Source organism: Coregonus clupeaformis, chromosome 12 (assembly GCF_020615455.1).
Source record: "Coregonus clupeaformis isolate EN_2021a chromosome 12, ASM2061545v1, whole genome shotgun sequence".
Classification (NCBI taxonomy): Eukaryota; Metazoa; Chordata; class Actinopteri; order Salmoniformes; family Salmonidae; genus Coregonus; species Coregonus clupeaformis.
In genome coordinates, this window is record NC_059203.1 from 49,418,494 (window position 1) to 49,443,234 (window position 24,741).

The 24,741-nt window shown below is 41.6% G+C and overlaps 1 protein-coding gene across 7 annotated transcripts in view; it reads right to left on the minus strand.

Moving 5' to 3' along the window:
* Nucleotides 1–24,741, minus strand: part of LOC121578355 (neuron navigator 1) — a 128,963-nt gene that overhangs the window by 75,429 nt on the left and 28,793 nt on the right. For 4 of the 7 annotated variants that reach the window (XM_045223914.1, XM_045223912.1, XM_045223915.1 and 1 more), the window contains exons 1-2: nucleotides 14,587–15,640; nucleotides 1,528–1,630 (exon numbers count right to left, since the gene is read on the minus strand). In XM_045223914.1, coding sequence (XP_045079849.1) covers nucleotides 1,528–1,630; nucleotides 14,587–15,331 — 848 coding nt within the window. In that variant the 5' untranslated portion in view covers nucleotides 15,332–15,640. Of the gene's footprint in view, nucleotides 1–1,527; nucleotides 1,631–14,586; nucleotides 15,641–24,741 lie in introns of those variants that run through there. The other 3 variants (XM_045223910.1, XM_045223909.1, XM_045223908.1) reach the window with 1 other exon arrangement.

The following is a 24,741-nucleotide window of genomic DNA, read 5'->3' on the forward strand; positions in this document are numbered from 1 at the left end:
TGCCTTAGACCACTGCGCCACTCAGGAGTCCCCTTGACTTTTTCCACAGTTTGTTACATTACATTCTTATACTAAAATTGATTAAATAGTTTGTTTTCCTCATCAATCTATACACAATACCCCATAATGACAAAGCAAAAACTGGTTTTTAGAAATGTATGCAAATTTATTAAAAATAAAGAACTAAAATATCACATTTACATAAGTATTCAGACCCTTTACTCAGTACTTTGTTGAAGCACCTTTTGCAGTGATTACAGCCTCGAGTCTTCTTGGGTATGACGCTACAAACGTGGCACACCTGTATTTGGGGAGTTTCTCCCATTCTTCTCTGCAGATCCTCTTAAGCTCTGTCTGGTTGGATGGGGACCGTTGCTAAACAGCTATTTTCAGGTCTCTCAAGAGATGTTCGATCAGGTTCAAGTCTGGGCTCTGGCTGGGCCACTCAAGGACATTCAGAGACTTGTCCCCTAGCCACTCCTGCGTTGTCTTGGCTGTGTGCTTAGGGATGTTGTCCTGTTGGAAGGTGAACCTTCGCCCCAGTCTGAGGTCCTGAGCGCTCTGGAGCAGGTTTTCATCAAGGATCTCTCTGTACTTTGCTCCGTTCATCTTTCCCTCGATCCTGACTAGTCTCTCAGTCCCTGCTGCTGAAAAACATCCCCACAGCATGATGCTGCCACCACCATGCTTCACCGTAGGGATGGTGCCAGGTTTCTTCCAGACGTGACGCTTGGCATTCAGGCCAAAGATTTCAATCTTGGTTTCATCAGACCAGAGAATCTTGTTTCTCATGGTCTGAGAGTCTTTAGGTGCCCTTTGGCAAACTCCAAGCGGGCTGTCATGTGCCTTTTATTGAGGAGTGGCTGCCGTCTGGCCACTCTACAATAAAGGCCTGATTGGTGGAATGCTGCAGAGATGGTTGTCCTTCTGGAAGGTTCTCCCATCTCTACAGAGGAACTCTACCACCAAGGACCTTCTCCCCCGATTGCTCAGTTTAGCCGTGCAGCCAGCTCTAGGAAGAGGTGGACTCAATCAAGTTGTAGAAACATCTCAAGGATGATCAATGGAAATAGGATGCACCTGAGCTTAATTTCAAGTCTCATAGCACGTGGTCTGAATACTTATGTAAATAAGGTATTTCTGTTTTTTATTTGTAATACATTTGCTAAAATTTCTAAAACCCTTTTTTCACATTGTCATTATGGGGTATTGTGTGTAGATTGCTGAGGATTTGTATTTATTTAATGCATTTTAGAATAAGGCTGTAACGTAACAAAATGTGGAAAAGGTCAAGGGGTCTGAATACTTTCCGAAGGCACTATACAGTTGAAAGGTAATGTGTGGGTGGCAAGTAATGTTTGTGCAGATGGAACTTTAAAAGAAAGAAACATACATAAATAAAAGGATATTCTGGGTTTTGAGAATGCTCTTTAACGTTATGCCCCATTCACACCAGTACGTGGCATCAGAAACACCCCATTATTGCCTACTATAATCTATGAATTCAATGTATGGTAATGCACTCACCCATGGCTGAGCTGGGCTCCCCGTAGACTGGACATGGTATCTTCCAGGTTCTGTCTGAGGTCAAGGACGTTCTGCACCGTGCGTTTCCTCTGAGACTCTGGGTCTGTGGGGATATCACATCAGTCACTATGGTCAGACACACAATGCAGTCACATATCCCATGTATCACTGTCAAACTGTTGTGTCTTATTCCCTTGAGATATCCCAAAGCTTTTCCTCTCTGAAAATAAATATGAAAGTTCCAGTTCTTGAATTAAACTTAACTTTGATTTCCCAAAGATAGAATTATACTTTACTGAATAAAGGCACTCATAAAAAGCATTGACTTTTAACAAACCATAGGCCTATAATCCTTTTGTTTTCCAGTGTGAACACACTGTTGTGACTGTGGACTGGTATTGTGTAGTGACAGGTGTTTTGCTGGTGAGAAGCATCCATGCTGTGTTCACATTGTTAGGCAGACAAATGTGACTCCCTGGGCTCCCTCACCATGGCAACGCTGCTCTAACCACCCTACAGGATCCTGACATAGTACAGCTCTAACTGTGGAACACCCCTGTTTTGGATCTTGACGTGGTACAGTCCTAGCTGTAAAACACTGATGACAGTGACTGGGACTGTGAGTGGCCACCAGGGGGATGCTTCTGACGTTCTGTGGAAACTACAAACTCTATAGCCTCCCAACAGGGAAGACATGCATTCTCCTTGATGTGTGTGCGTGTTCCTACATACATTTAGGCAATTATAGCATCATAATACAATCACAATCTCGCACACACATTCAGTCACCCCTTCTGCCCCTGCACATATACACACACACGCTCACAATACTCCATAGTAAATCATAGCAAAACAAAGGAAAATGTCATAATGATAATGTGAATCCTACATGGACAGCAGACAAGACATAACCATCCTATCCTAAATCAGCCATGTTCTCTGTCTCAATTGTTAAAATTAACGACTGGATTTCTCTTTGACCATGATGGTGAAGAGGAGAGATGTGGGGAAACAGGAATGCGGTTTTCTACTATTCAGTACAATAGCTACAGGCAATAACCCATGAGAGGTGAAAAAATGATCATCCATTGCATTAATTGGAGGTCTTGGCTAAGAGTCAAGAATAGTAGAGGACACCCATCTCAAATAATGGGCCATACTCATTAGGTCTTCACTCTGAGGCAATTCAGCAGGATGTGGAGAGGCTGTAAATTAGCAAGCAGCCTTAAATAAAAATGCATGGCCTTTTGTACCTCTTTCACTATCATGAAAGTGTGGATATAGAAACATGGCTGTAATGTTAATGTTCTGAGAAGTGCTACTATAAGCTAAAAGTATGCTCTCGTTCAGCGGTTTTAAACTTGTGTAATTACAACCTCTGGTCCTTTCAGCATCAGTAGATTGAAAATAAGGACCTCTGCTGCTCACAGTATTTCAAACAGTTTACACTTGAGCTCATATCATAATCTGCTTATATCAGCTCAAACTCAATCTCATTAGAAACCAGTTTTTGCCAGAAGCTGAAACATAGCCTGGTCCCAGATCTATTTGTGTTGTTGCATACTCCATTGTCATTGTCAAGCCAAACATATTTTGCATGACAATTCCATAAGGAGTTTCCCACGGGGGGCCAGTATGAAAATGTATCCATTCACTAACTGTAAATCGCTCTGGATAAGAGCGTCTGCTAAATGACTAAAATGTAAATGTAAATGAGTTGGCAACAAAGCAGAAACATTCTGGCACCCAGGCTAGCTGAGTCATGTACCATTCCTTCATATTTAGCCTACCACCACAGCAGACACACCCTTTAACAAGGCTCCATTAGTTTGACTGAGCATGAAGAGTCATGTATAGCTTAATCCTATAATGCCTGCTGATACAGTATATTGGATTAATACATATCCATCAAAAATATGTTTATAAAAATGGTGAATGTGATCTAAAAGAGAAATCTAGCTACGTTTGAAAAATCTATTTATAGTTCTGATATTTTTCCCACTACGGCCTGCATAGTCAAAGAAGGCAACATCAAAAATGTATTGGTCAATTTCTCTACGGTGCCATTTGAATTAATATCTTCCTAAAATGTATGTGTGTCATTAACCACTTCACAACCTCAGAGCACCACTGCCCTGGACCTACTGTAAGGAAGTGATCTCCATCATACAGCTACATGGGAAACATCCTTCTCTTTGTAGTGGCAACCACCAGAGGGGGGATGCTAGCGACCTTCACATAGACCCAAAACAGAAAGCCGAGCCAGCCAGCAGAGCACATAGCAGACATGCATGCAGGCTCCGCACCACACGTGCTGCTGAGGAAATAGGCCTACATGCTAAAGTGATTGGCAGGTCCCTGGTGCCCTGCACTGAGAGAGAGACGACATACTGTAGTTCTACCAGGAATCTTCCTCACTCACAGACAGACAGAACGCTAAAGCAGATCTCAATGGAAAGACCACGGACAAAAATCTTCACCTACTGTTTAAATGATTAACTGACATATTTCTATCTGTTTAGCTCTCTCAGGTCTGACAGACAGGGTAAACGTGTATAGATTAGTTAATCTAGACTGATTTGGCAGTCTGGAATCCCTGTTTGTCCTTTTAAGGTCCAGTCAATGGATTAGTCTGTTCACTGAGAAGACGATAGAATGACAGTGAAAGGCCTATAAATTGTCTCTCACACTGAACACCCCACTCCAACTGTACAAACAGCCCAAGGGATAGGAGAAAACCAAATGGTAGTGTCCGATCTCACAACATAATGGGGCCTTCTCCCGAGGTCAAGAAATCCTACAGCAAGAAAACCCCTTTCATCTATTTCATCTGTGTGGACATGTATAGTCTTCTATTGTCAGTTATCTCCAGATATTATCCTACTAGAGCAGCATGACTAGTGATTCCAGATGAGTTTGCCTCACCCATTTTACACTACATAAAGTGCCTTCAGAAAGTATTCATACCCCTTGACTTATTCCACATTTTGTTGTGTTACAGCCTGAATTCAACATTTATTAAATTGATTTCTCTCAACCATATACACACAATACCCCATGATGACAAAGTGAAAACATGTTTTTAGACATTTTTTGAAATGTATTGACAATGAAATACAGAAATATCTAATCTACACCCCTGAGTCAATACTTTGTAGAAGCACATTTGGCAGCAATTACAGCTGTGAGTTTCTGGTAAGTCTCTAAGCCCTTTCCACACCTGGATTGTGCAACATTTTCCCATTCTTATTTTCAAAATTATTTAAGCTCTGTCAAATTGGTTGTTGATCATTGCTAAACAACCATTATTGGGTCTTGACATTGAATTTCAAGTAGATTTAAGTCAAAACTGTAACTCAGCCACTCAGGAACATTCCCTGTCTTCTTGGTAAGCAACTCCAGTGTAGATTTGGCCTTGTGTTTTAGGTTATTGTCCTGTTGAATGAAGTTGAATTAATCTCTTAGTGTCTGGTGGAAAGCAGACTGAACCAGGTTTTCCTCTACGATTTTGCCTGTGCTTAGCTCCATTTCATTAATTTTTTATACTGAAAACTCCCCATGTCCTTAACGATTACAAGCATACCCATAACATGATGCAGCCACCACTACGCTTGAAAATATGGAGAGTGGTACTCAGTCATGTGTTGTATTGGATTTGCCCCAAACATAACACTTTGTATTCAGGACAAAAGGTTAATTGCTTTGTCACATATTTTTTTGCAGTATTACTTTAGTACGTTGTTGCAAACAGGATGCATGTTTTGGAATATCTTTATTCTGTACAGGCTTCCTTATTTTCACTCTATTAATTAGGTTAGTATTTTGGAGTAACTACAATGTTGTTGATCCATCCTCAGTTTTCTCTTATCACAGCCATTAAACTCTGTAACTGTGCGGTTTCCCTGTGCGGTTTCCTTCCTCTCTGGCAACTCAGTTAGGAAGGATGCCTGTATCTTTGGAGTGACTGGGTGTATTGATACACCATCCAGAGTGTAATTTATTACTTCACAATGCTCAAAGGGATATTCAATGTCTGCTTTTATTTTTACCCATCTACCAATAGGTGCCCTTCTTTGTGAGGCATTGGAAAACCTCCCTGGTCTTTGTGGTTGAATCTGTGTTTGAAATTCACTGCTCGACTGAGTGACCTTACAGATAATTGTATGTGTGGGGTACAGAGATAAGATAGTCGTTCAAAAATCATGTTAAACACAGAGTGAGTCCATGGAACTTATTATGTGACTTCTTAAGCACAATTTTACTGCTGAACTTATTTAGGCTTGCCATAACAAAGGGGTTGAATACGTATTGACTCAAGACATTTCAGCTTTTCATTATTAATTACTTTGTAAACATTTTCAAAAACATCATTTCACTTCCGACATCATGGGGTATTGTGTGTAGGCCAGTGACATTTTTTTTTAAACATTCAGGCTGTAACACAACAACATGTGGAAAAAGTCAAATGGTTGGAATACTTTCTGAATGCAATGTACCTACGCTATTTGACTGCTACTCTATGGCAGTGAATGCAGCCTATTGTCACAGTCATTGTGGACTTGCACAGTTCCCATCTAATTACTGCAGAAAGACATGCATCCGCCTCATCTGCTAGTTCTCTTGTTGTCGTCGTAGTAACCCAGAGCTCTGCTTACTACCCTGCTCTCCTCATGGACATGGCTATTGAAGGAATACACATTCATATTCAATCTGCCATTGAGAACTAGTCAAATTCCATCTCCCTTAGTTGTGTTAACGTGCACTCCTTCTCCACCCCCCATTATACTGTATGGCCATTTTACAATATAGTTGAATTTAGGCAATTGCCAACTGCTATTGAGGTTCCCTCCGCATGCTGGTCCATCACAGCTGCACTATACTGTACAATAGAGGCTATGTAGTGGGCGAACCAAAGTCTATCTCCAGCTCTGTCTAATGATGAGAGGGTTGGACTGTGTTGTTCTGGTAGTGGGTAGAGGTCGCATTACACAAACTGACTTCATAAATAAGTCTATTATGACATCCAGAGGACAGCTGTACCACCGAATCAGAATGAAGTCATAGGATGTTTCCCACAAATAGAGCCTCTATATTTATTGAGGAATCAAAACAGTCATTTCATTAATCTTGTTATGAGCAAGAAATCTAATTAAAAGTGGGTTACTGCTGCATTATGCAGACTATGAATGCACAAGTCCATGAATAAATGTATCTGTCCAATAGATGGGTTAGCTGAAAAAATAACGAAAACGATGTACACGCTTCAATGGGGCACAAGTCCGTGTGTTGTTGTGATTCTGGATGGCCAGATAGCTAACAACAATAGCTATGTTTCCATTAACTTATCCAGTGATTTTGTGTCGACATTTAGAAAGTTTGCATACAAAATAAATGCGACAATCGCCTGCTAGGGTGTGTTTCCATTTAACTATTTTGTCGATAAAAACAGCGGGACGTAATGACGTCACACCCCCCAATTATTTTTTTGCCCCAAATACCTACAGTGTTGAAAAAATGTAGTGGTTGAAGTGTTTCTATTACCCATTTAGGCAAATTGAGCATTAATAAATTGGCGACAGCCTGTATGCCCTCCCACCTATCTGTTTCATGTCTCAGGTAGCCCGCGAAAGCTAGCATTGATAAAATGCAATAATTGACTAATATATGCCATATTCTAATCATTCTCATGTGCCAACATATAGCCACGGTCCGTGCCATAGTGAAACTTGTATCTGAAATAATTGGATGGTGAAACTTGCCAGCCAACCAGAAAACCAAGGCGAAGCAATTCAGACAATTATTGTCCTGCAAAAAAAACATGATTTTTATAGTGCAAGACTTAGGCATTTAGAATTAATTGTGGAGTGGAGCTTTATAATTATGCGGTGACAGCCCCATGTACCTACAAAATGATTTGGCAAACACCGTTTCCATCATCATTTGTCGCAATAAAGAAAGTTAGAAGAAAAATCCACCAGTTGAACGGATAAATATGTTGTCGCTCTTTAGAAAATGTCTCCTACATCTGCCGTTTCCATTACACGTCACAATAAAAACATTTTGCGACATTGCTTTTGTCTAATAAACCTGGGTCAATGGAAACCTGCCCAATGACGAGAAACTGCCATTTTGGGAATCGTAAGTTCCTCGTTTCAGGTAGTTACATATTGTTCTTAATACCATGTCTTGTTTTGAGGTGTTTTGACTGATTTCATGTCAATGCTAATATGGCAAAAAAATTGGCTAGCTAACAAATAACTATAACAATGTATTTGATAGACAACAAGTGCTCATTGTGCCAAAGTATTTATGTTTTTAATAAACATTGGAGACAAAATGTAGTTTAAATGTCAACAATCTTCTAAGCCAACCCATCTGTTTGCCCCATAGTTGCGCAAGGGTCAGTTTTGTTGCTAAACAACCAACCCGTCTATAAGGAGAGACATTTTTTAAAGAAAGACTGACACAAAAGCATGTTCTGTAATAAAATACAGTTCTGATAAATGTAACAGCCGCATACTGGAGTAAGATAACTATTAAAAAAAAATATATATATATATATATATATATATATATATATATACACACACATTTATACACTACCTGTCAAAAGTTTGGACAAACCTACTCATTCAAGGGTTTTTCTTTATTTTTACTATTTTTTACATTGTAGAATAATAGTGAAGACATCAAAACTATGAAATAACACATATGGAATCATGTAGTAACCAAAAAAGTGTTAAACAAATATAATTATATACTGCCACCCTATGAATTGATGACAGCTTTGCACACTCTTGGCTTTCTCTCAACCAGCTTCATGAGGTAGTCACCTGGAATGCATTTCAATTAACAGGTGTGCCTTCTTAAAAGTTAATTTGTGGAATTTCTTTCCTTCTTAATGTGTTTGAGCCAATCAGTTGTGTTGTGACAAGGTAGGGGGGTATACAGAAGATAGTCTTTTACTAAATAGGGCTAAGTCCATATTATGGCAAGAACAGCTCAAATAAGCAAAGAGAAACGACAGTCCATCATTACTTTAAGACATGAAGGTCAGTCAATACAGAACATTTCAAGAACTTTGAATGTTTTCAAGTGCAGCGCTATGATGAAACTGGCTCTCATGAGGACTGCCACAGGAATGGAAGACCCAGAGTTACCTCTGCTGCAGAGGATAAGTTCATTAGAGTTACCAGCCTCAGAAATTGCAGCCCAAATAAATACATAACAGAGTTCAAGTCACAGACACATCTCAACATCAACTGTTCAGAGAGGACTGTGTGAATCAGGCCTTCATGGTCAAATTGATGCAAAGAAACCACTACTAAAGGACACCATTAAGAAGAAGAGACCTGCTTGGGCCAAGAAACACGAGCAATGTACATTAGACCGGTGTAAATTTGTCCTTTGGTGTGTAGTTCCCACTGTAAAGCATGGAGGAGGAGGTGTTACACTTAACCAGCATGGCTACCACAGCATTCTGCAGTGATACGCCATCCCATCTGGTTTGGGCTTAGTGGGAATATCATTTGTTTTGCAACAGGACAATGACCCAACACACCTCCAGGCTGTGTAAGGGCTATTTTACCAAGAAAGAGAGTGCTGGAGTGCTGCATCAGATGACCTGGCCTCCACAATCCCCCGACCTCAACCCAATTGTGATGGTTTGGGATGAGTCGGAGGGCAGAGTGAAGGAAAAGCAGCCAACAAGTGCTCAGCATATGTGGGAACTCCTTCAAGACTGTTGGAAAAGCATTCCAATTGAAGCTGGTTGAGAGAATGCCAAGAGTGTGCAAAGCTGTCATAAAGGCAAACACTTTGTTGGTTACTACATGATTCCATATGTGTTATTTCATAGTTTTGATGTCTTCACTATTATTCTACAATATAGAAAATAGTAAAAATAAAGATAAACCCTTGAATGAGTAGGTGTGTCCAAACGGTTGACTGGTACTGTATATTGACTGTATTATGGCACATAAACAATTGTATAATGAGAGACAGAAAATCAATGGAATACAGACATTTTTTCTATTCCACGAAGGGGAACACTTACTGTACATAAGTAGACCGTTTTTAATTCTCTCGTCATGTAGTTGCCATGTAAGTGTGTTTAATCCCCATTGATATATCAACTTTGATAAACAGGTGGGTCAAAACCTTTTAGTCCCATGTCTACGATTTCCGACGATACCCCCATTCTTTTGAGACAACGTTTAAACACTTTTCCCCGATAGTAAAGTCCAGGAGAAAATGTGCTTTGCACAGGTAATCGTATATATTGTCAGTTTCTTTTATGAAAGCAATCGGTGAAGTGACAATTAGTTAACAAATTGATTATTCACTTCTCAAACACAGCCAAATGAAAGCTAAACAGAGCTGTATTTTCAGGTGGGCATGGCTTGAGCCTTGCTACTCACAGACGATTCGCCTCTATATGGGCTGTCTGTTAGGCCTACTGTACGTCAATTAAGAAAATTACTCCTGCAAACACACATTTATTTGTTGACATTTTGGTCAAGTTGCCCTTTACTGTACATTTGCAGAGGCAATCGCCTGAAGATTTTTATTCCGAGTTCCACAAAGATAAATAGTCTGGTGTGTGTGTGTGTGTGTGTGTGTGTGTGTGTGTGTGTGTGTGTGTGTGTGTGTGTGTGCGTGCCTGCGTGAGTTAATATTTGCTGTCATTGGCTGTTTTATAAGGCAGTGGGGAGGCGAGTCATGACTCATATTATTCCTTATACTGTTTGAAGTTCTGCCTGGTTTTCTGGCAATATTTGCATTCATTAAACAAAGCTGTTCACTCATTGCAATGTTGTTTCATGAGGGATTATTATGTATAATAATAAATAATTCATTAAGCAGATGTTTTAATTGAGATTTCCTCATTTTAAAATAATGGGACACTTAAAATCTCTATTCCTTAATAAATCTAGGAGGATAAGAATTAAGAACATTTCAGAAAATGTCTCTAGTGGTTCCTACGCAACCAATTGAAATCATGTAAACACTAGGGCTGGGAATTGCCAGGGACCTCACGATATGATACGATATGTATTGCGATTCTCACGATTCTATATGTATTACCATTAGACACTGCGATTTTATTACGATTTGATGCTCCAAACATATTGCTCACTATATGTCTGCTGCAGAGAGACAAGAGAGAGCATGAGATTTTTGTTGTTGTTAATCAGTCACGGAAATAAAAGTGCTGAAAACATGTTGGCTCACTATTTAAAAAGAATATGGATAACAAGCTATAGGATGAAAAATACCAGAGTTTTGGTGCAGGCACAGCCGACTAGCGCTAGTTAACGCTACATAGCAAAGATATTTAAAATTTTTATTTTAAAGAAATTGATACTTGGATTCAAAGTATCTAAATTATATGATTTGTCCCAAAATAATATTGTGATACGTAACTGTATCAATGTTACCCCCATCACTAGTAAACACACATACACACACACAATGGACTGTAAATGATCACAATGTGATTGTTGACTGATACTGTTTACTTGTCTCTAAACCCGACGAACACGAGGGGTCGACGTCCCGTCCATATAAACTAATAAGGCATGGAGAACAAATGAGATCAGTAAAAATGTGTCCATTAACAAAATATGTCTCTAACTTGGCTAGCTGGTATGTCAACAAAATATAGGCTACCTCTATATTGGCTAGCTGGAATGCTCATTGACTGGCTTGTTCATAAAACCTTTTGATGCCAATAACGGCCCTTCAGGTGCAAATTGAAATAGTATATCAATTAACAGATACTAAACAACATAAGATTATTTGTGACAGAGCTGTGTTGTTTAAATCAGTCTCTGGGCTCTATGATTCAGGGCAGAGCTCACTATCATTAGCCTTTAACCCACTGGGAGCAATCTCCAGATACAGTCAAAGTAGCGGCCTTATAATCTAAAACCATCCAGTCCCATCTTCAATTACGATCCATCACAACATGTTTTTGTTAGAGTGGACCAGAGAAGAGCTGACCCTTTCAGAAGCCTGCAGAGAAACAGACCCCCAAAATGGGTCTGGGACTTGAAATTGGCAATTTAATAGAGCCAGGGGTTGGACACAATTGAAATTGAGGTCACTGATTCAGCAGCTGATGCACAAACTGAAGTACAGTGGGATGAATGCCAGCCATGTATGACCGTCAGAGAAAGACAAGGTTTGGGTGGGATATTTGGTTCTTGGTCCTAATCTGTGCTGTTGTTTCTGATCAAGGTCAAAGCCAATTAACCCAACACACTAATCTAACGCACTCAATTGGGATAATGACATGCATAGACAGAGGCCAATAAAAAAGCACAGTAGGCAATACAGTTATCAACCTACAGTGGGGAAAAAAAGTATTTAGTCAGCCACCAATTGTGCAAGTTCTCCCACTTAAAAAGATGAGAGAGGCCTGTAATTTTCATCATAGGTACACGTCAACTATGACAGACAAAATGAGAAAAAAAAATCCAGAAAATCACATTGTAGGATTTTTAATGAATTTATTTGCAAATTATGGTGGAAAATAAGTATTTGGTCACCTACAAACAAGCAAGATTTCTGGCTCTCACAGACCTGTAACTTCTTCTTTAAGAGGCTCCTCTGTCCTCCACTCGTTACCTGTATTAATGGCACCTGTTTGAACTTGTTATCAGTATAAAAGACACCTGTTCACAACCTCAAACAGTCACACTCCAAACTCCACTATGGCCAAGACCAAAGAGCTGTCAAAGGACACCAGAAACAAAATTGTAGACCTGCACCAGGCTGGGAAGACTGAATCTGCAATAGGTAAGCAGCTTGGTTTGAAGAAATCAACTGTGGGAGCAATTATTAGGAAATGGAAGACATACAAGACCACTGATAATCTCCCTCGATCTGGGGCTCCACGCAAGATCTCACCCTGTGGGGTCAAAATGATCACAAGAACGGTGAGCAAAAATCCCAGAACCACACGGGGGGACCTAGTGAATGACCTGCAGAGAGCTGGGACCAAAGTAACAAAGCCTACCATCAGTAACACACTACGCTGCCAGGGACTCAAATCCTGCAGTACCAGACGTGTCCCCCTGCTTAAGCCAGTACATGTCCAGGCCCGTCTGAAGTTTGCTAGAGTGCATTTGGATGATCCAGAAGAGGATTGGGAGAATGTCAGATGAAACCAAAATATATTTTTTTGGTAAAAACTCAACTCAGTCGTGTTTGGAGGACAAAGAATGCTGAGTTGCATCCAAAGAACACCATACCTACTGTGAAGCATGGGGGTGGAAACATCATGCTTTGGGGCTGTTTTTTCTGCAAAGGGACCAGGACGACTGATCCGTGTAAAGGAAAGAATGAATGGGGCCATGTATCATGAGATTTTTAGTGAAAACCTCCTTCCATCAGCAAGGGCATTGAAGATGAAACGTGGCTGGGTCTTTCAGCATGACAATGATCCCAAACACACCGCCCGGGCAACGAAGGAGTGGCTTCGTAGAAGCATTTCAAGGTCCTGGAGTGGCCTAGCCAGTCTCCAGATCTCAACCCCATAGAAAATCTTTGGCGGGAGTTGAAAGTCCGTATTGCCCAGCGACAGCCCCAAAACATCACTGCTCTAGAGGAGATCTGCATGGAGGAATGGGCCAAAATACCAGCAACAGTGTGTGAAAACCTTGTGAAGACTTACAGAAAACGTTTGACCTGTGTCATTGCCAACAAAGGGTATATAACAAAGTATTGAGAAACTTTTGTTATTGACCAAATACTTATTTTCCACCATAATTTGCAAATAAATTCATAAAAAATCCTACAATGTGATTTTCTGGATTTTTTTCCCTCATTTTCTCTGTCATAGTTGACGTGTACCTATGATGAAAATTACAGGCCTCTCTCATATTTTTAAGTGGGAGAACTTGCACAATTGGTGGCTGACTAAATACTTTTTTTCCCCACTGTATATCACTTGTCAGTATAAAACCTGACAGAAAAATGACGCTGTACTGTATGTATCAGAAAAAGAGAGCTATTCTGTTCAAAATGTGCTGTGTTTAGTCAATGATATCTACACATTATACAATCTTTATCCACCTGGTTGTAAACAAAGAGGTTGTCGTTCTACTGAGATACCTACAGGAGAGAGAGAGAGAGGCCCAGCCATGGCCATTTTCTTTCCCGTTGCAGACAGTGTGGGCACCATCTGTCAATGGCCACGGATGAATGGGGCTGGGAGGAGGCTAAATATGTGTCTCACAGTGGGCTGAAAATGAATTAAATATGGCTTGGTTTATTTCCCAGCTCCTATTTTCTGGAACTATTCACAGATATCCCTGCATGGAGCATACAGAGGGCTACAGAATCACTGAGGGCATAGCTGGTTAGTAGACCCACTGCAGCAGACTAGAGCTGAGATGGAATAGAGATCAGTGTGCCACTGACTAGCCCCAGGTTTTCTTTTTTTCTTTCATGCCATTGAATAGCCAGTGCTATATAGTGATGGGGGAAAAATCGACACAGTTATATATCGTAATATTATTTGGACTATATTATATTGATACTTTGACTCCAAGTATCGATTTACTGGCAATTCCCAGCCCTAGTGCTATAGGAAACAACCGTATACACACAATCAATGATATCATGCTTCACATGCCAGAGGATATTAAAAACAATAACCTAAATGCATTGCAAACAATGGAGGTATTCTCCACCACCACCAGTCATGACTGATCAAAACCCCTGCTTCACAATAATGTGGAAACAACTTTAAATCAAAATGCCAAAGCTGGGGCAGCATTCAAGAGAAAGCTTTTCAAATGCATGCGTTGTGAACACTGAGAGACGGTATAAAAACCATAGAGGCTTTTTCTCAATCGATGCTGGGCCAGATTAGCTCCAGTCAGGGACAATGAAGTCTGCAGCAGCAAGCAGGTGTTAGCGACAGCTGTAGTAAGGGGGCGTGCTGACGGCGCGAGGCGTCGAGAGGAGAGAGGGGCGTTTTTATTTGTTGTGCTGTAGAAAGCAACAGGCTCGACAGGCAGGGAAAAGGTTCTGCTTGGTTTTACTCACCCAGCATCTGGCTGAAGAGAAGCTGCTCCAGGTCACCCAGGACAGTCACCACCAGCTCTGGATCCACCTTGAGGAAGGACTGGTTCCCATCCCCTTGGCCCTTGGCCCCTGCCTCCCCAGAAGCTCCCGCCACCTGCTTCTTGTTGGCAGCCTTGGCCTTGCTGGAGAGGATCTCATCATCAGATTTGCCATCCTCAGGGGCCTTACTCAGGGGCTTCACCTCTGCATAGGGCCCCCTGGGGATCCGGCTCTGACCGGGTCTGACTAGGCCAGAAGGAGCCGCCAGTGGGCTGAAGGGTTTGGGTTTGCCCTGGAAGAGAGAGTGCTCTGACTTGGAGAGGTTGCGTGAGAGTGGCGCGCCCCCTCCTCCGCCACTGCCACTGCCACCCCCTCCTGCCAGCTTGGGCTTGCCCGTCTTGAGGTGCCCTGCTCCAGTCTTGGCCATATCATCACACCACTTAGGCTCGTAGAGGTGCATCTTCTTCTCTGCATCGGTGAGCACGGCCAGGTTGGTCAGGGACCTCTGCTTGCGGAGGTTGGAGGACACTGGCAGCCTCCCCTCAGAACTACCTGCACGGTACACCCTCAGTTCCCCTCGCTGGGCACTCTGGGGCACCCCCGACTTGCCCCTCTTGGCTGCCATGCCAATAGCTTTGCCCTCGGCTTGGCCGTACGTTTTGGTACTTTCCGCCCGTTCCATCTTTAAATCTCCTTCTCTGCCTCCTTTCACACTACTTCTGAGCATGCCTCCTGCATGAGAGCATTGAGAAAAGCATCAGCAAGGAGAAAGAAATAGTCTTCCTCTCAGCCCCCTTGTCCTTGTCAGGAGAAAACAGAAAAAGGCAACCAAGGCACAGTTCTTGGATCGTTGGTCCTTTTTGCAGACAGATTATTGTTATTTCCCTCTCTCTGTCCTGACAGACTGCTGCTGCTGCAGCTGTTGCAGTGCTGCCCAGGTTCTCCCTTCCTTTATCTCCTTTCTTTCCCTGTCCTCTCTCTCTTTCGTTCTCCCCGGCTCCGTTTCCTACTCCTCCCTTCAGCAGAGCCTCCTGCCGCTGAAGCACGCAGCAGCAGAATGACAGTAGCAGCAGACGCAACAACAATCCCTCCCCCCTCTTCCTCCTCCTCTCTCTCTCCATCCCTCCTCCCTCTCTCCTCCTATGTACCATTTAAAGATACGTTGCTCTGCCTCAGCAGTATGTGTGAAATGTAAGGGGAGGATGAGGAAAAAGAATCATGGCGTTTTTAATACTGGACAGCATAATTAGTTTTTTATCACAGGCATGTTTTCACACGCCCTCGTCTCTCTCAATCCCTTTGTTCTTCCCCTCCCCCCTCCCTCACCTCTTGGGTCAGGCACGTTCATCGCACATACAATTATGCATGATTTGCGCTGTGGAAATGGATTGTGCAGTCAGACACATTTAGGCACGTCATTTACTCAGTGCACAAAATGAACAGGGTTAACAACCCGTGAGGAAAGCTGTGTCCAAAAGCCCACAACAACTGGAACATCCAGCTTAGCTGTTTATCCTGTCTGAGCTGGCTTATTACCTAACTCTAACCCTGTTTTAATCATATGCTTAAATCTACTGAGTGTTATCGGATTTTTACTTAAATGGAACTAGTCTACTGACGTTTACAGAAGAACAATCCTGTCCAATAAGTTTCAAAGTGTGTCAATACCGTATTTTCATATATACAGTTGAAGTCGGAAGTTTACATACACCTTAGCCAAATACATTTAAACTCAGTTTCTCACAATTCCTGACATTTAATCCTAGTAAAAATTCCCTGTCTTAGGTCAGTTAGGATCACCACTTTATTTTAAAAATGTGAAATGTCAGAATAATAGTAGAGAGAATGATTTATTTCAGCTTTTATTTCTTTCATCACATTCCCAGTGGGTCAGAAGTTTGCCTTTAAATGGTGTAACTTGGGTCAAACGTTTCGGGTAGCCTTCCACAAGCTTCCCACAATAAGTTGGGTGAATGTTGGCCCATTCCTCCTGACAGAGCTGGTGTAACTGAGTCAGGTTTGTAGGCCTCCTTGCTCGCACACACTTTTTCAGTTCTGCCCACAAATTTTCTATAGGATTGAGGTCAGGGCTTTGTGATGGCGACGCCAATACCTTGACTTTGTTGTCCTTAAGCCATTTTGCCACAACTTTGGAAGTATGCTTGGGGTCATTGTCCATTTGGAAGACCCATTTGCGACCAAGCTTTAACCTCCTGACTGATGTCTTGAGATGTTGCTTCAATATATCCACATAATTGTCCTTCCTCATGATGCCATCTATTTTGTGAAGTGCACCAGTCCCTCCTGAAGCAAAGCATCCCCACAGCATGATGTTGCCAACCCCGTGCTTCACGGTTGGGATGGTGTTCTTCGGCTTGCAAGCGTCTCCCTTTTTCCTCCAAACATAACGATGGTCATTATGGCCAAACAGTTCTCTTTTTGTTTAATCAGACCAGAGAACATTTCTCCAAAAAGCACGATCTTTGTCCCCAAGTGCAGTTGCAAACCGTAGTCTGGCTTTTTTATGGCGGTTTTGGAGCAGTGGCTTCTTCCTTGCTGAGCGGCCTTTCAGGTTATGTCGATATAGGACTCGTTTTACTGTCGATATAGATACTTTTCTACCTGTTTCCTCCAGCACCTTCACAAGGTCCTTTGCTGTTGTTCTGGGATGGATTTGCACTTTTCGCACCAAAGTACGTTCATCTCTAGGATACCTTCCTGAGCGGTATGACAGCTGCGTGGTCCCATGGTGTTTATACTTGCGTACTATTGTTTGTACAGATGAACGTGGTACCTTCAGGCATTTGGAAATTGCTCCCACGGATGAACTAGACTTGTGGAGGTCTCCAATTTTTTTTCTGAGGTCTTGGTTTATTTCTTTTGATTTTCCCATGATGTCAAGCAAAGAGGCACTGAGTTTGAAGGTAGGCCTTAAAATACATCCACAGGTACACCTCCAATTGACTCAAATGATGTCAATTAGCCTATCAGAAGCTTCTAAAGCCATGACATCATTTTCTGGAATTTTCCAAGCTGTTTAAAGGCACAGTCAACTTAGTGTATGTAAACTTCTGACCCACTGGAATTGTGATACAGTGAATTATAAGTGAAATAATCTGTCTGTAAACAATTGTTGGAAAAATGACTTGTGTCATGCACAAAGTAGATGTCCTAACCGACTTGCCAAAACTATAGTTTGTTAACAAGAAATTTGTGGAGTGGTTGAAAAACAAGTTTTAATGACTCCAACCTAAGTGTATGTAATCTTCCGACTTCAACTGTATAAGTATACACCATTTACTGTAGCAACATAATTTGCAAGTCATAATTTCCCATGGACATTAACATCTTATTTAGAAAATCAAAAAATATTTATTTCATATAATATCACACGTGTATCAAAATTATTGATGGTATATCAAATAAAATTGTATTGGTCGTGTACACAGTTTCACACAATAGGATACAAGCTTGTCAGAGCAGCTTGGGAGTGAGGTCATCATCAATGGACTCAACTCTGCATTGTGACAAGCAAGAACAAGTTTCAAGTAAACAAAACAACATGCTGATTTTGGCAGGTGTATATGGAGGTTTTCAGGTCAGGTCCTCTTTCACTATACAGTATCCCGCCAACAGCCTAGAGTGTCACTGGACCAAACAATTGTCAGCTTTCCCCTGGCCATTGAAATCAGTCAATTGAAATTAATTCATTTGGCCCTAATCTATGGATTTCACATGACTGGGCAGGGGCGCCAGCCATGGGTGGGCCTGGGAGGGCATAGGCCCAACCGATCAGAATGAGTTTTTCCTGACAAAAGGGCTTTATTATAGACAGAAAAACTCCTCAGGCCCCCTCCCTCCCATCCTCAGACGATCCCGCAGGTGAAGAAGCCGGATGTGGAGGTCCTTGGCTAGCGTGGTTACACGTGGTCTGCGGTTGTGAGGCCGGTTGGACATACTGCCAAATTCTCTAAACCGACATTGGAGGTGGCTTATTGTAGAGAAATGAACATTACATTCTCTGTCAACAGCTCTGTTGGACATTCCTGCAGTCAGCATGCCATTTGCATGCTCCCTCAAAACTTGAGACATCTGTGTTGCGTGACAAAACTGCACATTTTAGATGTGGCCTTTTATTGTCCCCAGCACAAGGTGCACCTGTGTAATGATCATGCTGTTTAATCAGCTTCTTGATATGCCACACCTGTCAGGTGGATGGATAATCTTGTCAAAGGATCAAATGCTCACTAACAGGGATGTAAACAAATGTGTGCACCAAATTTGAGAGAAATAAGCTTTTTGTGCGCATGGAACATTTCTGGAATCTTTTATTTCAGCTCATGAAACATGGGGCCAGAACTTTACATGTTGCATTTATATTTTTGTTCAGTGTACTAAGAAATGAAATGGTGAAATGGTAATTAGACAGTTAACCTATTTATTCATTTTTTGTTTCTTTGGAATTCAATAAAACAAGCACAGCTAGGCGCCATTTGATACCACAATTTCCTATTGAATACCAGGAAAATACTGTAAATTAAAGTGCTAGCACAGTTTGGAAAGAGCTGCAAGCAGCATATGCACTAAATCCAGGTAACAGCATCCAACCCAGACTCATAATGTCTTATAGTGTGTAAGTATAGCACTGGAATTACTGCATAATGACTGTCTGCTTCACCCCCTCCCCTTAGAACTTGTGGACATTCATTGACTCTAAATACTGCATGAGGACTGCTATACCAGCTAGGTGGCTTTCTGTTCACACAGACAACAGAGCTGGGAAATACATGCTGTTCATTAACCTCTATTCCTTCTATAACAGTATAATAGTACAATATAGTGTGTTGACACACAGTATGTGTGTAATGTGCCCGCTTGAGAAATCAAGGAGTCATTTCTAGGTTGTGCTCAAAAGCAATGAAACACAATTGCTCTTAACCAGGAGAACCAATAACCTTCTGGGAACACTATGGTTCACTTTGCTTTGATGCAATGCAACGGACTAGTTTGTTACGATGCCTCGAGGGCCCTTTCTGCTCTCCCACCGTGTGCCTACACACTCCACTGGCCTGATATGTGGGTCCCGGGGAACCTGGGGTCTTCTGAGACCCATGAAGTCATTTGATGTGGCTTAGCGAGGGGGACTGAAAACAATGTCATGTTTTGTTCTTGCTCGTCACAAGCAATGCCCCCATGCTGAGTTGAGACCATTGATGCTCTGACAAGCTTGTTTCCTGTTGTGTAGATATTTGAGGATGGGAATAAGTTGATCACAATATTTTGGAAGTATTTTTTGTGAGCATATTTATGAAATGTAGCTGAAGATATTGCAATTGCATCAAGTCATTTCTGTCTGAGCAACCCTACTGCATAACCAACATATTAACTGCGCATTAGTCCTTATAAAGAGCATGTTAGCTTACAAAACACCACAAAAAGTATCATAACGCACTCAGCCAATGATAAGGTTTGGTGTGAGGTATGACCCAGGTGCGGTGCAGGATAGACAGTAGGCAGTAGGCAGAGATGGTGAAACAAGGATCTTTACTGGTGGTCCAGAAGCCAGGATACAAAATAACGGACTTAACACAGTAAAATAAAGGTGGAACAAATAATTCTCCAAAAACAGGCTGACAGCCAAAATACGAAATAGTAACTACGACTGAAATAATAAAGAAACATGGAGAACACTTCTCGAGTCCCTGTACATACTTCTCCGATCAGACACTGATTAGTACTACTGTGCATAGAGAAACAAGCAGAGAAAACTGAGCAAGGGAACACAGGGAAATGAGGGCTTAAATACACAGGCGAACAGGTAGACACAGGTGACACCAATAAGATAATGATTAGGCCAGACTGTTAGTAAGGAGGTGGCTAAGGTTGTCGGAGGATGACACCTAGTTGATCGCTCCGGAACTGCGACCCCCTCCTGTAACAATAGCTAACCCATTTCCTGACTGCTCTCGACTGAGTTAATGAACTAGGAGAGAGACACCCTTCCTCAGGAGAGACAAGGGTGAAACAGCATCCAGCATCATGCCGCTGCTTTCCCACACATCTGGAGACTATTCCGAATGTACTGGCCAGCAGTGTGTGTGGTGTTTGTGTGTGTGTGTGTGTGTGTGTTGTGTGTGTGTGTCTGGTTGTGTGTGTATGTCTATGAGCAAAGAGGCCATGAGGGGACAGCTCCACAGCTGCCAGTAGTAAATTTCCCTGGACAATCTGTGTAATCATTATGTGGCAACTCAGCTGCTATGGTGCTGCAACATATGATGATGCAACATCTAAAAGATGTAGAGGAATGTCCAAATGTTCTCGCCCAATGTGTGTGTGTTTGTGTGTATGTGTGGTCAAAGAAAAACAGAGTGATCATATATATCCTACCATAAAAATAAAACTTGTTTCAAACACAAATTAAATCATTTTGCTGAGTGGAATATGAGACCAACAGTCCAGGATATTGTAAAAATCTGAATAAAATAGTCATTCTAAACCCATTCGAGAGAATCGTGCGTGCCGCCTCTACCTGTTTTATAACATGATTCGCTATGAAACAGACATGCACATTTTTTTAATTGAGAAATACTGCACCAAACAACTTAGCTTGATTTTGCGCGACCAAGATCTCCTCTGAAAAAACGTCAAAACTTAATAACAGATTTCTTGATTAATCTTAGATGAATTCTGACTATTTTGAGGAAGCAGTAGTGGCTGTTGTTGCTACTCCAGAGGGACAAACAACAGTAAACGCCAGGGTACGATATGTAAACATAACACACCCACATCGAACCACACCCCCAAGACCCAAATCTCGTTTTTCTTAATGAGCAGCAGAAAAACACATGCAGTATCAGTGTGTTCAGCCCCCTTTAAGACATGACTGCCATATATCCCCTTCTGAAATTCAGTCAATGCTGGTATAACTGCAATCAGCACAGCAATCAGATCAGAGTTATATATAATTTGTTTCTTTAGATTGTTTTTTTGTTTTGTTTCACTAATGAAGCCACACACTGATTACACTGATGAAGCCACACAGAGAACATTTATCCATATGAAATAAACATATAACCAAAGGAGACCTCTCTCCCTTATCAATAGTGTCTAAAACACAGTGACAGGTTGGAAGTGGCCCCCAGGGCTGTCCCGAGGGGATGAGAGGCACTCACTGACAGGAGGGCAATAGTCGATCCCCAGATCAAATCACTGGGTCCCTCAGTCCTACATCTGTCCATTTGGCCCTGAAAACCACTCAACCATGCAACCTGCCACCACCCTCTCTCAGAGGGATAGAGTGAGGGGCAGCCACAGCCTCTCTAAGTCTAAATACTACTTTGAAGGCTTTTATAGTGAATGTAGCTTTATGAGATACTTTTCTCATTATCCGTGCGCTGGGTGTTCATAAACAGTACTAATCAGTACAACACTTGGACCCAATGCCCCCCTATTTCTATTACATTACCAGTGACCTTAGTATTCTCCTCTTAGGCCTGTGGTAATTGTAGGTTAACATTGTGGTTTGTTGTAGATAGGAATGTTTGTAAATGGATAGTAATGGCAGAATGACTATTCTCCAATCATCAACCATTAAGTAGTCTGAAAACTTCGTACTAAACATTTTCACAGACATGTCACTGTGAAATCGAAAAGCTCCTATTCAACATTTGACGATGTGAAACTTACAAACTCCTGCTGTACTTGTCTTCTCCGGTAAGATATGACTAAAACAGACAATGGAGTTTACAGTTCCGAATGGCTTTTTAAGCAGTTTTCATCTGTTGTACAGGATTTGAGAGTGATTTTGACATGTTTTCCCACATGTGCGGTTATGAAAAGCTGTACTGACAAGACAGCAGCAGTGACATCCAGTTGTGACAAACTGCTGGAGGAGATCCTAGATCCTGATGTATCAAACCGGTGGGGACACTGGAGTAATGAAGCTTTTATTGTACTTTACATTAGCAGTCATTGTAGTGAGAATTAGTGACAGGGGCTGAGTTTGGCCTATTAACAGTAGACTATTATAATATAGATGTAATATACTGTATGTGCCTGGCAGTCTGACCTGTTTACTGAAAAACAACTGCATGTCAACATACAGTATCATATTTCGGCGTATTCCTATAACTGACAAAAAATACAGGGGGTGATTAAAATGTTCTAAATGTAGCGATGTGTTTTATTTGTTGTTATTTTGTCTTTTGTTGTTAGGGGGTAGATCAGCTTTAATATTGCAGATAGATTATAACTTCCATCAATGTAATTGTCTGCATGACTTCCAATCCCCCATGTATTTTTTTCTTCTCACAAAATATATATATATATATATATATATATATATATATATATATATATATATATATATATATATACACATATACACAGTGGGGAGAACAAGTATTTGATACACTGCCGATTTTGCAGGTTTTCCTACTTACAAAGCATGTAGAGGTCTGTAATTTTTATCATAGGTACACTTCAACTGTGAGAGACGGAATCTAAAACAAAAATCCAGAAAATCACATTGTATGATTTTTAAGTAATTAATTTGCATTTTATTGCATGACATAAGTATTTGATCACCTACCAACCAGTAAGAATTCCGGCTCTCACAGACCTGTTAGTTTTTCTTTAAGAAGCCCTCCTGTTCTCCACTCATTACCTGTATTAACTGCACCTGTTTGAACTCGTTACCTGTATAAAAGATAACTGTCCACACATTCAATCAAACAGACTCCAACCTCTCCACAATGGCCAAGACCAGAGAGCTGTGTAAGGACATCAGGGATACAATTGTAGACCTGCACAAGGCTGGGATGGGATACAGGACAATAGGCAAGCAGCTTGGTGAGAAGGCAACAACTGTTGGCGCAATTATTAGAAAATGGAAGAAGTTCAAGATGACGGTCAATCACCCTCGGTCTAGGGCTCCATGCAAGATCTCACCTCGTGGGGCATCAATGATCATGAGGAAGGTGAGGGATCAGCCCAGAACTACACGGCAGGACCTGGTCAATGACCTGAAGAGAGCTGGGACAACAGTCTCAAAGAAAACCATTAGTAACACACAACGCCGTCATGGATTAAAATACTGCAGTGCACGCAAGGTCCCTCTGCTCAAGCCAGCTCAGGTCTAGGCCCATCTGAAGTTTGCCAATGACCATCTGGATGATCCAGAGGAGGAATGGGAGAAGGTCATGTGGTCTGATGAGACAAAAATAGTGCTTTTTGGTCTAAACTCCACTCGCCGTGTTTGGAGGAAGAAGAAGAATGAGTACAACCCCAAGAACACCATCCCAACCGTGAAGCATGGAGGTGGAAATATCATTCTTTGGGGATGCTTTTCTGCAAAGGAGACAGGACGACTGCACCGTATTGAGGGGAGGATGGATGGGGCCATGTATCTCGAGATGTTGGCCAACAACCTCAGTAAGAGCATTGAAGATGGGTCGTGGCTGGGTCTTCCAGCATGGCAATGACCCGAAACACACAGCCAGGGCAACTAAGGAGTGGCTCCGTAAGAAGCATCTCAAGGTCCTGGAGTGGCCTAGCCAGTCTCCAGACCTGAACCCAATAGAAAATCTTTGGAGGGAGCTGAAAGTCCGTATTGCCCAGCGAAAGCCCCGAAACCTGAAGGATCTGGAGAAGGTCTGTATGGAGGAGTGGGCCAAAATCCCTGCTGCAGTGTGTGCAAACCTGGTCAAGACCTACAGGAAACGTATGATCTCTGTAATTGCAAACAAAGGTTTCTGTACCAAATATTAAGTTCTGCTTTTCTGATGAATCAAATACAGTGGGGAAAAAAGTATTTAGTCAGCCACCAATTGTGCAAGTTCTCCCACTTAAAAAGATGAGAGAGGCCTGTAATTTTCATCATATGTACACATCAATTATGACAGACAAATTGATTTTAAAAAATCCAGAAAATCACATTGTAGGATTTTTTATGAATTTATTTGCAAATTATGGTGGAAAATAAGTATTTGGTCACCTACAAACAAGCAAGATTTCTGGCTCTCACAGACCTGTAACTTCTTCTTTAAGAGGCTCCTCTGTCCTCCACTCGTTACCTGTATTAATGGCAGCTGTTTGAACTTGTTATCAGTATAAAGGACACCTGTCCACAACCTCAAA